The sequence below is a fragment of a genome, unplaced genomic scaffold (assembly GCF_019419815.1).
Source record: "Pyrus x bretschneideri cultivar Hongxiangsu unplaced genomic scaffold, Pyrus_bretschneideri_v1 Contig6, whole genome shotgun sequence".
NCBI lineage: Eukaryota > Viridiplantae > Streptophyta > Magnoliopsida > Rosales > Rosaceae > Pyrus > Pyrus x bretschneideri.
The window spans coordinates 6161792-6177102 of NW_025999798.1; the positions used below are offsets into that span (position 1 = coordinate 6161792).

Below are 15311 nucleotides of genomic sequence, written 5' to 3' on the forward strand. Positions count from 1 at the left end.
AACTTTTCTGCAGGCCTATCATCGGCACCTAAAGCAACTTGAAAATGGCTGAAAAACCTGGTTGTACGCAAGCGGGTACAGGAGTTTGCATATGGCAGTTGATGTTAGTGACAGTGGAAATAAAACTTGTATGGTCTTTGTTCTTCTCTGCACATTGAATCTATGCTTAACTTTAAGAAGAGACGAGAAGTACAAGACCGCGTTGAATGGCAAAATTCAAGCTGCAGAGAACAGCAGCTTGATCCAGGGTACATGGTAAAAATATTGGCAGCAGCATTGCAGCAATGTATTTTCTAGCATCTGGTTGAAGACAGCAGGCACTCTCTTGTTCACCAAGTTACTATGTTTTACTACAGCATTTTTTAACCCGAGATGAAGGGCTCAGGACATCGGAAACAATCTGCCGGTGCTCAGGGCTAAACTACACAAGGATGTTTTTCTCGCAATCTGAATCATATTTCGCATTTACTCGAGTCTTGCATCCAAAACTGAATATTTACATAAAATTGTAATATATGGATGCACACACACACACACTCTATATGCATTTCTAATCACACTAGCTGGTCAGCAACTCTTGGGTTGAGGGAACACCTAAATCGTTTGATAGCTTTTTACACAACTGCACATACCAAAAGAACTGATTTAATGCCAGAAACCCAAGAGAGAAGGGGTGTAGTGGTAAATTTGCAAGAGAGGGGGGTATGCATACCTGTCTATATGCAGAAGAATCACCATATGATTTTCTCAACTCTACTACAAATAAAGATGGGCTTATCTCAAACACCTGATGCAATTATGAACATAATTTATCAGTTGATATTCAAGTAAACTTAAATTTTCAAATGCATGCCGGTAAATATACTTTTCCGGGAAGAAGTACTCCAAAAGTTTGGGAATGAAATTTTACCTCTGCTGCAGCTGATAGACTGCCCAGGCTTCTCACCCCTTTGTGTTCTTGCATCACTTTTAACTGAAATATCGAGAAAACATGACGATATTTTAGTCAATATTGACATGAAAACGACATGATTTATACGAGTTTATATGATTGAAGCGCAAGTATTTTTTTGGATTTGACTAGAAAATGAGGGTGTAAACAATACTAACCCTTCCATTTTTCTTCTGGACACAATATCCCATCTCCATTACGATTTCTTCGATTTTCTTGAGCAAATCTTTTGCACAGTGGTTGGATGCAAATCTGATCTTCCTCTCGGACACATCCTAAATTAACTCAGACAGAATGCAGATATTGTAGAAGTTCTGTGTTCTTGCAAAAGAAAGAGAGAGAGAAGAAAGAAGAGAGAAGAGCGAGAAAGAAAGATTTCTTAAGTATTAAGATTTCTGTGTATTCTCATTAAATCCAAAATAATAATCCAATCACATATATATAGTCTTTAGACTATTTACATTTAGCTATTCTAAGCTACCACATAAGATAAACTAATTACATGAATGACACCTTATACCAAACTAATAACTAACAACTGTAGTTATGATATAGCATCTTCATCTTTACACCCCCTCAAGCTAAACTTGGAAGAATTAAGAATTCCAAGAGAAAGCTTGGATTGCAAAAACTGAAACCGGTTTCTAGACAAGGCTTTGGTGTGAATATCTGCAATTTGATCCTGACTGCACACATACTTGACTTCAACCAGATTTGCAAGAACTAACTCACGAATATAATGATAATCAATCTCGATGTGCTTAGTTCGAGCATGAAATACAGGATTGGAAGCAAGAGATAAAGCAGAGATATTATCACACCAGAGAGTAGGTTTGTGAGAGATAGGAAAGCCAAAGTCTTTGAGCACCTTGCAAATCCAGGTAACTTCTGCAGCCGTGTGAGCCAAGGAACGATACTCTGCTTCAGTAGATGATCTTGCTACTGTTGATTGTTTCTTGGCACTCCAGCTTATTAAGTTGGTGCCCAGAAAAACACATGAACCACTGGTGGATCGTCTGTCATAAGAACAGCCAGCCCAATCGGCATCAGAATAGGCTGACAGATGCAAATCACTTTTTTTAAACAAAAGACCATGAGTGATAGTCCCTTTGAGAAACCTCAATATACGTTTGGCAGCTTGCATGTGAAGAACAGTAGGGGTATGCATAAACTGACAGATTTGGTTGACTGCAAAGGAAATGTCAGGCCGTGTCCAAGTTAAGTATTGAAGAGCACCAACAAGGGATCTATATTCAGTGGGATCAGCAAGTAAGTCCCCACTATGATCTAATTTGGTAGAGCTAAGTGGAGTGGAACAAGGCTTTGCACCAGTCATATGGGTTTTCTGCAGCAGATCAAGCAGATACTTGTTTTGGTGAAGAAGCATACCAGCTTTTGTGTGATGAACTTCTAGACCCAGAAAGTAATGCAAGGGACCTAGATCTTTAACAGGAAACAAAGTACTCAATTGAGCGATGAACTGATTGCAGATGTGAGCATCAGGACCACTGACCAGAATATCATCAACATAGACAAGCACTATAACCAGAGTTGGAGCATGAAGAACAAATAAAGATGCATCAGAGGATGACTGACTAAATCCCATAGATTGAAGGGCTTGAAATAATTTGTCAAACCAAGCTCTAGGAGCCTGTTTAAGGCCGTAGAGAGATTTTCTGAGCTTGCACACATGAGTAGGCTTGCAGGGATCTTGAAACCCAGGGGGTTGAACCATGAACACATCTTCTTTTAAGTCACCGTGCAGAAAAGCATTGCTTATGTCCAGTTGTTTGAGAGACCAATTAAATTGGACAGCAAAGGATAACAACAGTCTGATAGTAACTGGCTTTGCAACTGGACTGAAGGTTTCTGTATAGTCAAGACCTTCCTTTTGGTGAAAGCCCTTAGCAACAAGGCGTGCTTTGTATCGCTCAATGGATCCATCAGGATTCTTTTTGATGCGAAAGACCCACTTGCATCCAACTACATTTTGAGAGGGTGAAGAAGGAACAAGTGTCCAAGTGCCAGTGGATAAAAGAGCATTGAATTCATGTTGCATGGCCAGTCTCCAATTGGCAAACTTAGAGGCTTGAAGGTAAGTATGAGGAATGTAATCTGTGGTGGAAGGAAGAGGATGTTTGGTAGCTGTGAACACTCGAGGTGTATGTATACCATTTTTGGATCTAGTGACCATGGGATGCAGATTAGAAGTAAAAGAAGATTGAGGGATAGGTTGGGGGACAGGTTGAAGTACAGGTTGAGGGACAGATTGATGTACAGGGTGATTTGTAGACACAGGTGGAGAGGGAGAGACAGGTGTAGAAGGAATATTAGATGGGGAAGCAGATGGTAGTGAGGGTGAAAAAGACACAGGTGCAGGGGGTATAGATGTGGGCATGGAAAAGTGAAGATCAATTGATGAAGGTACAGAAGGAGACTGATCAACAGAGGATTGAACAGAAATGACATCTTTAAATGGAAATGTGGCCTCATCAAATGTAACATGCCTAGAGACATAAATCCGATTATGGTCCAAATCCAAACACCGATAACCTTTGTGTTGCAAACTGTAACCCAAGAAGATACATCGTTTACTTTTCCCATCAAGTTTAGAGGAAATGTAGGGCTTTAACCATGGATAACAACTACACCCAAAGACCTTAAGTTTGGAGTAATCTGGATATGTGCTAAACAGCAATTCCCATGGTGATTTAGTTTTGCCTGATATAGGCAGCCTATTGATAAGATAAACAGCAGTGGTAAAGGCTTCAACCCAATAAAGATGAGGAACACTAGATTCAACTAATAAGGTCCGAGCAGTCTCCACAAGATGTCTATGTTTCCTCTCCACACAACCATTTTGTTCTGGTGTGTGTGGACAGCTAAGTTGTTGAACAATACCGTGAGTATGAAGAAAAGCTTTAAATTGCAAACTGGTAAATTCACCCCCAGAATCTGAACGAAGTATCTTGATTTTATTACCAACAATATTCTCAACATAAGCTTTGAAGAGAACAAAAGTAGAGTACACCTCGGATTTATTCTTTAAAGGAAAACACCAACTGTACTTGCTAAAGTCATCAACAACAAGAAAGTAATACCGAAAACCATCCACTGAAGTTACAGAAGCAGGTCCCCACAGATCACAATGTAATAGTTGAAGAGACTGAGAGGTGGATGTAGTTGAAGAGCTAAATGGCAGTTTATGATTTTTCGCAATAGCACACTTGGAGCAAAAGAAGTCAACAGAGGATGTACCTTTAATAGCAAGCTTATTACTGGAGATGACTTTTCGAAAGATAGAGGAGGAAGGATGTCCCAGGCGACTGTGCCACAGTTTGACTGAACCTTGAGCACTGACAAAAGCATAAGTGCATCCAGAAGAAGGAGGAATGGAAGGACAGTTTCGCAGAGGATAAAAGCCATCTTTAACGGGGCCCTGCAAAAGCGTCCTCCCCGTAGTACGATCCTTAAGAACAGATCCATCAGAATCAAGTGTTAAGGCACAATAGTTATCTTTGAGAAATTGGTATGCAGATAACAGATTGTGTTTCATTTGAGGAACATGAAGTACATTACTCAAATGAAATTTAGCATTAGGAGAATGCAAAGAAGAAGAGCCAATATGATGGATAGAGAGACCGTTACCATCACCAACATAAACTTTGTCCTCGCCAGTGTACGGTGTTGGTGAAGATATGTTGGCAATATCATTAGTGATATGAGATGTGGCGCCAGAGTCCAGTAGCCAAGAGGGAGAAGATTTGGAGGTGTAGTGGGCACACATGGCTGCAAGTTTTGCAGGAGGAATCTTCCCAGAAATGTCAGGATTCATGCGATCGAAGCAATCGATAGCGGCATGACTATTAGAGCCACAGATTTGGCAAGAAGCATGAGAGCTGTTGAAAGAAGAACTACGAACACCTTGTGAATGACCACGATTGGAAGATGAACCTCTATAATTGCCTCTATATCCACGATTGTTGTTGTAACGACCAGAATTGGGATAGTGATTACCACGATAGTTATTGCGACCACGATTCGAGTTGAATCGAAGAGATTGTTGAGATTGAGCAGCATACGCTTGAGTCGGTGGAGTTGGAAGAAGAGGCGGTTGAGACTGAGCAGAGAACACTTGAAAGGACTCAGTAGAGGAAGAAGAGAGCTTCTTGCGACGAGACATGGAAAGCTCCTTGGTAAGAAGAAGGCCGTGTAACTCATCCAAAGACGTGGAAGAGAGGCGTAACATTACAGAATCAATAAATGATTCGAATTCATCAGGTAATCCAGCAAGAGTGGCTGCAATGAGATCTCGATCAGAAATAGGTGCACCAGCAGCAGAGAGAGAATCAGAGATTTCTTTGAGTTGTTGAAGATAATCCGCCATGGATTGAGCACCTTTTTGAATTGCTTGAAGACGAGAGCGGAGTTGATGGATGTGAGCATCAGAGACACCACCAAAACGTTGTTCCAGCTTGATCCAAAGATCACGAGCAGAAGATACACCAACAGTAAACGGAATAACATCTTCCGATAGTGTAGAATTCAACCAAATCAACAGGTTCTGATCCTTTTCATACCAGATCTCAAAGGCTGGATTAATTGTTTGATCTTGAAGAAATGGCGGTGGACATGGCTCAGTGCCGTCAACAAGACCTAGAAGTTTGTAGCGTCGGAGAATCGGTGCAAACAAAGCACGCCATGGAAGATAGTTAGATCTCTTGAGCTTGATCGGCACCATGCTGCCAATATTCTGAATTGTGAGAGAAGCATACGAATTTGACAAATTAGGGTTTGTCGAAGGATTTGGGGCAGAATTCTGAAGAGATCCAGGAGATGCAGAATCTGACGGAGACGCCATGGTAATCAGAAACAACAAATTGCAAGAAATGAACAGCAAAGATCAGAGAAACAAAGCGGAAGAATGGATCGAAATGGCCGTGAGGCAAGCGGCGAAGGATACCATGTAGAAGTTCTGTGTTCTTGCAAAAGAAAGAGAGAGAGAAGAAAGAAGAGAGAAGAGCGAGAAAGAAAGATTTCTTAAGTATTAAGATTTCTGTGTATTCTCATTAAATCCAAAATAATAATCCAATCACATATATATAGTCTTTAGACTATTTACATTTAGCTATTCTAAGCTACCACATAAGATAAACTAATTACATGAATGACACCTTATACCAAACTAATAACTAACAACTGTAGTTATGATATAGCATCTTCATCTTTAGATATCACAGTCAGATATAATCAAGAACTTTCAACTTCGGTAGAAAAATCAAAACATACAATGCCAAACAAGAAGATAAATCATTTTATCCTCACCTCTTTCTCAAAGAAGCCGGAGAGGTCTAGACTCGAGGACATTCCGATTAACTGAAAGGCATTGATATGGGTGTGCGCATGCCGGGCGTCTGGACTCTTCTCCCCCTCAGATGGCTATACCAAAAGAAATAACTCTCAGTTTTAGCACAGATAAAAACGGATAGCCGAGAAGGGTTGATAACGGACAAGAATTGCGAATTCATACCACTTCATGTATTGAGAAAGCTTCATCATCGATGTTTACATCTTCTTCTTCATCAGGGTTTACAGGAGAGTAATCCTGCTTGAACCATTCGTCTGACTTGATGCCGGTCATTGTTATTCTGGTAGCAGGGTTGGGATCGAAAATCCTCTTGATCAAGTTTTTTGCACCAGGTGACAACCATTTCGGTATCAAAGCTTCCCCCTTAATGATCTGAAATCCCCTAAAAATATTAGCATCGAAGCGATGGGGTGCAAACAATAAAAGTTCCTCCACTCAACGTAAGAAAGATTCAAAGAGAATTCGTCGATACCTTCTGATAGAGAACTGCAAGATTTCTGTCATCAAAAGGGAGAAATCCGGTGAGAATGACGTATAAGATGACACCACATGACCATATATCGGAGGTGGCACCATCATAACCTTTGTTAGCAAGAACCTCGGGAGCAACATAGTTGGGGCTTCCACAGGTTGTATGAAGCAAACCGTCTTCCTGACATATCAGAAACAATCAAAGGGTTAAATTACTCGTACTTGACGCGAAACTTAAACACTTAAAAAGTTTGGTTTGGAAGAGTAATGTACCCGAAAATGTTGGGGCAAAGCACTGAGGCCAAAGTCCGATATCTTTATATTCCCCTTGGCATCAACAAGAACATTTTCAAGCTGCAACCAGAACATACAATATTTGAAAGTGTGAGCAAACTGGAACACAATGCAGTTTGTTTTGGCTCCATGTCGTAAAAATAATTTTTGGGAAATGCAGGAAGTACCTTAAGATCCCGATGGAAGACGCCTTTGTTGTGACAGTAGCTCACACCGTCGATTAATTGTTGGAAAAGCTTCCTGCCTTCGGTTTCTGTAAGTTTTCCATGGTGTACCTGCAGCACGGAGAAACTTATTAGTATAACCACTACTTAGTAACTTATATGTTTCCCGTCATGTGCTCGTTCGATAACCATTTTGTTTTTTTTAGAAGCTGCTTAGAGTAAGAGCTCCTTACAATTTTGTCAAACAATTCGCCGCCGGTAACATATTCTAGGACCATGTAAATCTTGGTTTTGCTAGCTACAACCTGCAAGATGAGCACAATTTTAGCATCAAACGAAGCATTGTAGGTCATTGCTTTGTATACCCTAATAAAAATGATTAGAAACAAGAAATATTATCTTATTTTTCTCAATTCCAAACTATTGCTACTAACAATTTCTTTGAAAATACTTGGCCGATTGTATGTAAGGAGTCATTCCTTCTCGCAGACAAATCACAATTTGACATATGATAGTGTTGGAAGAGGTCAAGAGTTGGAACTACTGCTTCCCTTCCACAAAAAAAGAAATTGAAGAACTGTATTTTTTTAAATAAAAAAAAAAAACTTAGATGAGATTAGCTCTTCGTTAATAGTTGTGTGTGAGACACCTACTTGTCCTCGGAGAATCAATTTGGCCTAACAAAAAGCACATTCTTAACCAATATGCTTACACTTCTCCCCTTCCTTTCTTTTTCTTATTAAAATTTATTACTTTTTTACTACATTATTTCTGTCTTGATTACTCTTAAGCGAAACATGAAGCTATTTATACTAAACAATTGCATAAGACAATTATTGTACATCCTAATATTAATTTACAATACTAAAATTTATTTTTAAGCTACTTAATGAATATACTAAGCAACCTGTCATTTTCGTTTTTAATTTTAATGAGGACAAAATAGGCATAAAGTTACGGCCTTACGAAAGTGGGCGAAAATAATTAAAACGTTATTGATGGACCTTAGCCACCACAAAGCCGTCATGTGGGACCGCATTCTAAACTCCGAGAAGCTAATAGCCGTTGGTGGGTTTGCCAGATCATTCCACGCAAGAACTACCGCAGCCCGTAGGTAAGTGTGGATGACAACACTGTAGACACGTGGCTTTTATGGACTGGTTGGTGAAGACAGCTGTACTCAAAAGTGAAATTCTCATGGATTCTCTGCCACTTCATGTTTTTAACATAATATTTTATATTGTTGGCATGAAGATTAACGTTAAATTATGAGGTCTACTTTGAAAGAATCTACTTAGCATTTCTTGCGGTAAGGCCTACGGATATGTGAGTCTTTATCTCTAATACAGATATTGTATAAATATGGTAAAAGTAGCATTTTTTACGTCCAACTTTTCATTTCAAACAAGAAAAGGTTACGAAGGGGTGCAACGACATGTGTTCCAGATGCTCGAGAAACAATCTTTGTAACTTAGGGCAATGAGTCTGATGTGCATTCAAGTTAGAATTCACTCCATATTTAAAGATTAGATTACTATTCGAATTCTAAAAATCAACAAATCTTTTGATCACGAAAGCCAAAAAGAAGTTTTTTGTTTGGGGATTTTTTCAGTGCTTTCGCCAACACATTTACTTATGATATAATACGTGTTCAGTTTCTTAATATTTTTTTTAAGTAATTAGTTGATTGGTCAGCAGATCATTAGAAAAAAGTTGATTGGTCATCAAGCTGGTTTACTTGACAGGGTCATCAAATCACAATTTAAAATCAAGGGTCAACGTTCAATCACGCTGATTAACCGGATCGAAGAAAGACTAATAACATTTCATGGATAATCCAATCGAATGAGGATTGAGGATCCCGAGAGAATCCTCATCCCACATAACCATTGACATATTTCTTAGCAGAACCCAAGATTGTGTAATAATGTGTGATGTAAGGTTTAGTTTGGTGTGCTAGATGTCACCGGTTATATTCAATTAAAATGTCTATGATATGTATTTTGGACATGTTAAGATGGATAGGTTATGCATTCGAAATAAGGTGGGTTGTGTATCTTATCTTTATACACAAGTTACAAGTCTGTCTCCACGATTTCCTTCTTAATCTGCATGAATTCTTTTTTGTTGCGCGATCATCTTATTTCATTTGGTCATCAATCATCTTCTTCAATTTTTAGGTGATCTTCTTTGATTTCGCTGTCAACCACCTTCTTTGATTTTTCAAAGATCTTCTTCTTCGATTTTGCTTGCAATCTTCTTCTTCGATTTAAGGTAATGATAGGGAGATTAAATTTATAGACAAAATTTTAGAAATTAAAGAACATAAAAGTTGATGATTGGTTTATTACTCAAGTATTGATAAACGTATTCATTCCTATTGATAACATATCATTTAGTCACCCAAGCATTACTCTCTTATTTGAGGTGTGGTGGGTAGACAGTGGGTGGTAGGTGGTGAGTTTACAAGTTCCCATTTATTTTGAATTGTAGGTGTCACATGTATGGGTTTTGGGTTGATGAGCGGGGATTGCTGATTTAAGGGGAGCTTTTTTTATATTTTTTTTAACAAACAATATTATTTACATTAAGAGAATGAAGTGTTCAACAAAAAAAAAAGCAGGGGGAATGAGTTAAGCCTCACAATGAACCAGCAATAATGTGGTTCAAATTCGCATTTGAGGAGAATCGAACCTAAAACCTCTCACTTACAAGTAAAAAAACATATCATTAAACAGTAATACTAAGTAGAATCAAATTTCCCTTTCGTTTTAATTTTTATTAGAATGACGTGGTGAGGCTCCTACAACCAGAGCGAGAAAACTCCCAACCTATCTCAAACTAAATTGAGTTGTCCGCATCAAACGATAAACACAACTTCCATCCTATCCACTTCAATCATAGCCTAACCAATCCAAAATACCAAAACCCTAAATTAACAGCCAAAAAAAGGTGACATGCGAAGCAGAATCTTGAAAGTGACAACTGAGGCCATATGGGAAATATTGTGGTCCATTTGGGTTACCTACTAATGCTATTTTAATCGCGTATCAGCACGGACACATGGTGAACATCAGAAAATGTTACCAAGTAAAACCAAACATCCTACCTATGGACTCATGATCCGATGTGACTATTAAAGTATTAGTACGCTGTAAATCCGTAATTAGTGGAGGATTAAAGATTATGTTGATGATGATTATCAAACTATTGTTTAAACAATTATAATTGACTTAAACCAGAAGAACACGATTAGCAGAGTTGTAGTAGCATTGTCGTACCTCATGTAATCTGACAACGTTGGGATGCTTGAGTAACTTCAATGTTCCAATCTCATTCTTTATCTGCAAATTTTCAGTTCTGTTATTTTCTTCGTCAAATTTGAAACGAACAAAAATACAGATACGGATTAGGCCAGTTTGACACACTCGAGTTTCAATACCTTGCATGTAAATTAGAGTAGTTTAAAATATTATTCCGCAAAGAGAAAGTACGGGAAATTTTTCTAAAACATACAAAAACTTGAATGCCAATTTCAGTTGCAGGATCCATAACTCCAACCCAAAGTTTATGAATAATCCCATTAACGAAAGATTAAAACGTTTAAGCAAAAAGATTAAAACTTTGAAACAGAAAAAAAATAACCCATTAATTAGAGATTAAAACTTTGAACAAAAATTAGGATTAAAAGGAAAAAAAGAAGAACCTGGTCGGTTATTTTGAGGTCAATAATTTTGTTCTTCTCCAGAATCTTAACAGCAAAGGACTGGCCGGACTCGACGTTCTTAGCAAATTTGACTTTCCCGAAATTACCCTCCCCGAGTGTCTTTCCAAGCTCGTATTTCCCCAGTCGCATTCCCTTGTTACTGTAATTTCCACCGTTCCTCTTGTTCTTGTCCTCCTCTCCTCCTTTTCTCACGATCACCATGTAATTACACGCCTGCTCTGTTTTTTTCCGTGCAGAGCGGTTGCAGAAAATCTCCCCGGAAAACAAAATACCAGTTTCTGAAAATTGTTCTGAAAAACGACGAATTCAGAAAACACAGGGCGGAGAAGAAGGTGAAACGAAGCAAAAGTCCAAAGTCCAAACGGGCGGAAACAGAGAAGTATCTGGAAAGTTATGGAACCGATCTCTCTGTGCGTTGGACGGTTGGAGTTGTATGCTTATATAAAATGTGGGCATGAACTTTGAGAAGGCAACTTGAGTTTCTAATAATTTGAGGAAGCCATTGGAGGAGTCCTGTATTTATACAGATGGGCTGTGCGTACAACGCACGTGTTGTGTGCGATAAATGCCGGGGGGGGGAGTTGAACTGTAATTATGATACAGACCGTGGTAAAAGTGGTTCTAATACTGTGTAATAATAAACATTTTGACTTAAAGAGAAAATCTCGTCTCTTATTTTGACAAGAAGAAATTTTTCCAAATGTCATGTATGAAGCCGACCGGTACTTCAGGTGTTGTAAAATAAGTAGAGAGATATGAAAAAATATGTTGTTTCTTTATTTGTATTGTGACATGTTAAGTACCGTTTGAATACACGTTACTTAAAAAAACCTATGATTAACAAGGGACAATTATCATTTTAGAGGGATACATCAACAATATCTAGAAACTAAAGGTGACCAGAGAAATCTTTTTACTCGGATACATACATATATATGTGTGTGTGTGTGTGTGTATCCTACATACATGGTATCAAATTCATGGATATCTAATTTTATTTTAGTTTATGAATTTAATACCAAAATCTTTATACAAGTATTATGATTTGATGATGTTCATCACTATTTATAAGTATGAGGTTTTAAATTTGACTATCATGAATAGAGAATTCCGAGTAGAACCGGTTACACTAATTTGATGTGTTATTTAATAACACACATGTAGTCTCATATTCTAGTGGATAGGTGTTGGGTTTCTAACCATGGTCCTGAGTTCCAAATTCTCCCTCACTTAGATTATTGTAATGGTTTCAAACTCTCTCATGTCCCCTAATAATAGTAAAAGAATTCCCCCCCAAAAAAAAAACCACAACAACAAAGTTTCAATGATGTGTTCATCCTTTCTATAGAGCGAACTGAAATTAAACTAAAAAATTTGTATAATCCTCATTTGTAAGAACATAATAAAATAAAAAAAAATTACCCATTCAGAAGTACATGATGAATATTTTGCAGGCTCGATAACAATTTTACTCCTTATCTTTATTATTTTACATATGAAACGTTACCTAATCCTAGTACAAATAATCAAAATTATAAGATATTAATCAGTTAGGATTGTCACCGAAGCGTGTCGCGGGCTGGATGACGGAGGGTTTGAAGATTACGGAGACACGGCAGTCGTGTGCGACTTGGGCAACGTCACGAGACTCACGACCAATACCGTGATTCTATTACTTTTTAGCCTCCAAACCCTAAACTATTAGCGACAATTTGCATCTTCTTTTGTTGCCAACCACCATCTTGTCATTTCACCCACACAAGAGCCTCCCATGCACTCTCAACCCTACACCCTTCCAGATGCTTTAATTTTCTACCACTATTTTATATTCCAACTTATCACGAGATTAAAAGGTATTACAACTAAGCATACTTGTTATTTCTTAGGTGTGTAGTTGCCTCACGTCGCTCATGTGACCGATGACTCTATTTTTTTTAGTTTTTTTCACGTATAATTTCATGGTAAGTCAATGCATTTTGAATCCATGATGTTAACAAGGTGAAGGCATCAGGTGATGTATTATTCTTATGGTTAGTGTCTTCTTTTTTAATTCTACATTATTTGTTTTGCGTTTAAACTTTCTTATTTTAGTGTAAATTAGTGTAGAATATCGTTTGTATACTAAAAGAAGATGAAAAAAAAATAAAGTTATTGTAAAATAATAATAATATGACCTAATTCAATGCCAAAACATAACTTAAGGCATTAATCTTATTGAGGAGTGTTGGGAAGAGATTGGTTTGAATTGTGGACAATATTTTGACTGCTTCTTTTGCTTATGTAGCTATAAAAAAAAATAAAAATAAAAAAAGGAAAGGACAAACCATGGGATAAACCACGTGTTGACAAAATATGACACTTGTATGGATCTGGTTTTGTGGCTGCCTTTTATTATCTATTTTCCATTTTCTTTCGAGCAGATGAGACTATTATTAATTGGAATATACTAATACATTAATATATCATGGGATATAACAGCCATCAACCACTGTATTTATCTAAGTCCTCTCAATGAAGTTCATCTTTGTGGGAAAAAAGAGCCATCAACCAAAGAGGTGGGGATTGAGGAAAACTTGACAATGAGTGGCCATAATGATTGGTTCAAATTCATTTTTGACGTGAATCGAGCGTAAAATCTTTTAAGTACAAGTAAAAATGATATCATTGAGTTGTAGTACTAAGTAGCCGTATATTACAACTTCTATTCACATAATCCCATCATTTTTAATAGTCTGACTGAGATTGCCTTATTGAATATTATTTTATTTCATTTTTTTATACACATTTTGGTACAATTTTCTTTAAAAAATTATTAAGTTTACCTTCTTATGACGTGATTAATATTTTAATTAAATCTTTAGCTTATATGCTACCATGATTGTGATACATGATTAATCAGATCAGATCAGATCAGATCACAACAATATGGAAGGTAGGAAAGGAAGTATTTACCATAAAAGATAGCAATGACAAAATCTTCTCCTTTCCAAAATGTTCATTTATTGTTTTTTAAAGATGTAATTAAAAGAACATTGAAAACTAGAAAGAACATGCTTTTTGCGTGCATATTCAGCCGTCAGCCCTATCCATTTGACATAAAAATATGAAAGTTGATGAAGAAAAATAAATAAATTATGAGATTGATTAGATGCCACTTTGCTTGGAAAAAGCGGATAGAAATGAGATGCATGTGCAATGCAAAATCACAGGACTCACAACTATGATTATTATTTTTAATGACTACCTAAATTATAGGTAACATCCAAAACCCTGTATGATTGATTTGGTTCCACTTAACATTTTTCTAACATCTACTCATACTTTGAAGCAATTGGGAAAAATTTAACTCATCATCTCATGCGAGTCTTTCAAGCCTTTTTCTATTCAAACACCCGTAATTTATCTTCTTTTTTTTTTTTTTGGAACACCCGTAATCTATCTAAGTTCAAAGGTTCTAAAAGATGCTAGGCACTAGTCGAGCAGCAGGTTGGGGTCTAGCACCTAGGCAGACTAGACAGATTTAAGTAAATCTATTGTATTTCGTGTAAATAAGTGTCTGTTTATACTTAAAATATATATAATTTCATTATAAACTAGAAAATAGAATGACATGTATATTATGAAGTATTGGAACATAATGAAAACATGAGGAGCAAACATATAATGTGTGTTTATTTAAGTGTTCAATAAGTCTCTTACAATTTATTGGAAATAATAAAATGCAAAATGAAAGTTATCTATTTCTATCTAAGTGAGTTGCAACCTAGGCAGGTGTTTAGGTGGGTCTGAGAGGGCTAGGCGGGTGCCTAGGCGGTATAGGTGGATGCCTAGATGGGTGCCTCAGCAGGTCTAGGCTTCCTTTCTTAATTTTCAAATGCCTAGACATTAATTAGGGCGATGGTCAACCGCCTAGTGCCTAGGCGGAGATTTTTAGAACAATCAATATTCATGACTTTCAAAACATTTTGTTCATCTGTTTTATAATTCTCTGTATTATTTTATAGCTTCCTATACACGTTAAACATATACATTGCTTATTAAACAATTGATATTGATAGAGCAAGAATTCAAACACGAAATTTAAATATAAGATTAAATACTCATAATCACGCAAGCTACACAGACAGTTTTCAAAATGCATGACGCACGTCCAAAACATTTCGTTGATCTATTTTATAATTCTCTGTATTATTTTATAGCTCTCTATACAGATTGAGCGTGAGAAGTGATGACACTCATGGAGCTGCCATGTTATCCCACCATCTTGTTTGGTCTGTGCCGACAAATTCTTTTTACTCATTTTATTTAGCTTCCAAACGAAACTGAAAGCAAAAA

The 15311-nt window shown here is 37.1% G+C and overlaps 1 protein-coding gene across 6 annotated transcripts; it reads right to left on the minus strand.

The window, feature by feature from the left end:
* Positions 1 to 249: 249 nt before the first annotated feature.
* Positions 250 to 11476, minus strand: LOC103944694 (CBL-interacting serine/threonine-protein kinase 1). Of its 6 annotated transcripts, XM_009355155.3 has the most exons (12): positions 10956 to 11473; positions 10531 to 10593; positions 7483 to 7554; positions 7253 to 7360; positions 7065 to 7145; positions 6793 to 6972; positions 6483 to 6692; positions 6278 to 6391; positions 1111 to 1227; positions 911 to 973; positions 713 to 787; positions 250 to 622 (listed from the first exon to the last, which is right to left on the minus strand). In XM_009355155.3, the coding sequence occupies exons 1-12, from the start codon at positions 11175 to 11177 to the stop codon at positions 560 to 562; spliced, it is 1368 nt and encodes a 455-aa protein (XP_009353430.1). In that variant the 5' UTR covers positions 11178 to 11473; the 3' UTR covers positions 250 to 559. The 6 variants fall into 6 exon arrangements, with proteins under 6 accessions (XP_009353430.1, XP_048427778.1, XP_048427777.1 ...); XM_048571823.1 differs by lacking the exons at positions 250 to 622; positions 713 to 787; positions 911 to 973; positions 1111 to 1227 and adding an exon at positions 1417 to 1968 and having other exon boundaries at positions 10956 to 11474; XM_048571822.1 differs by lacking the exons at positions 250 to 622; positions 713 to 787; positions 911 to 973; positions 1111 to 1227 and adding an exon at positions 5465 to 5797 and having other exon boundaries at positions 10956 to 11476.
* Positions 11477 to 15311: the final 3835 nt, after the last annotated feature.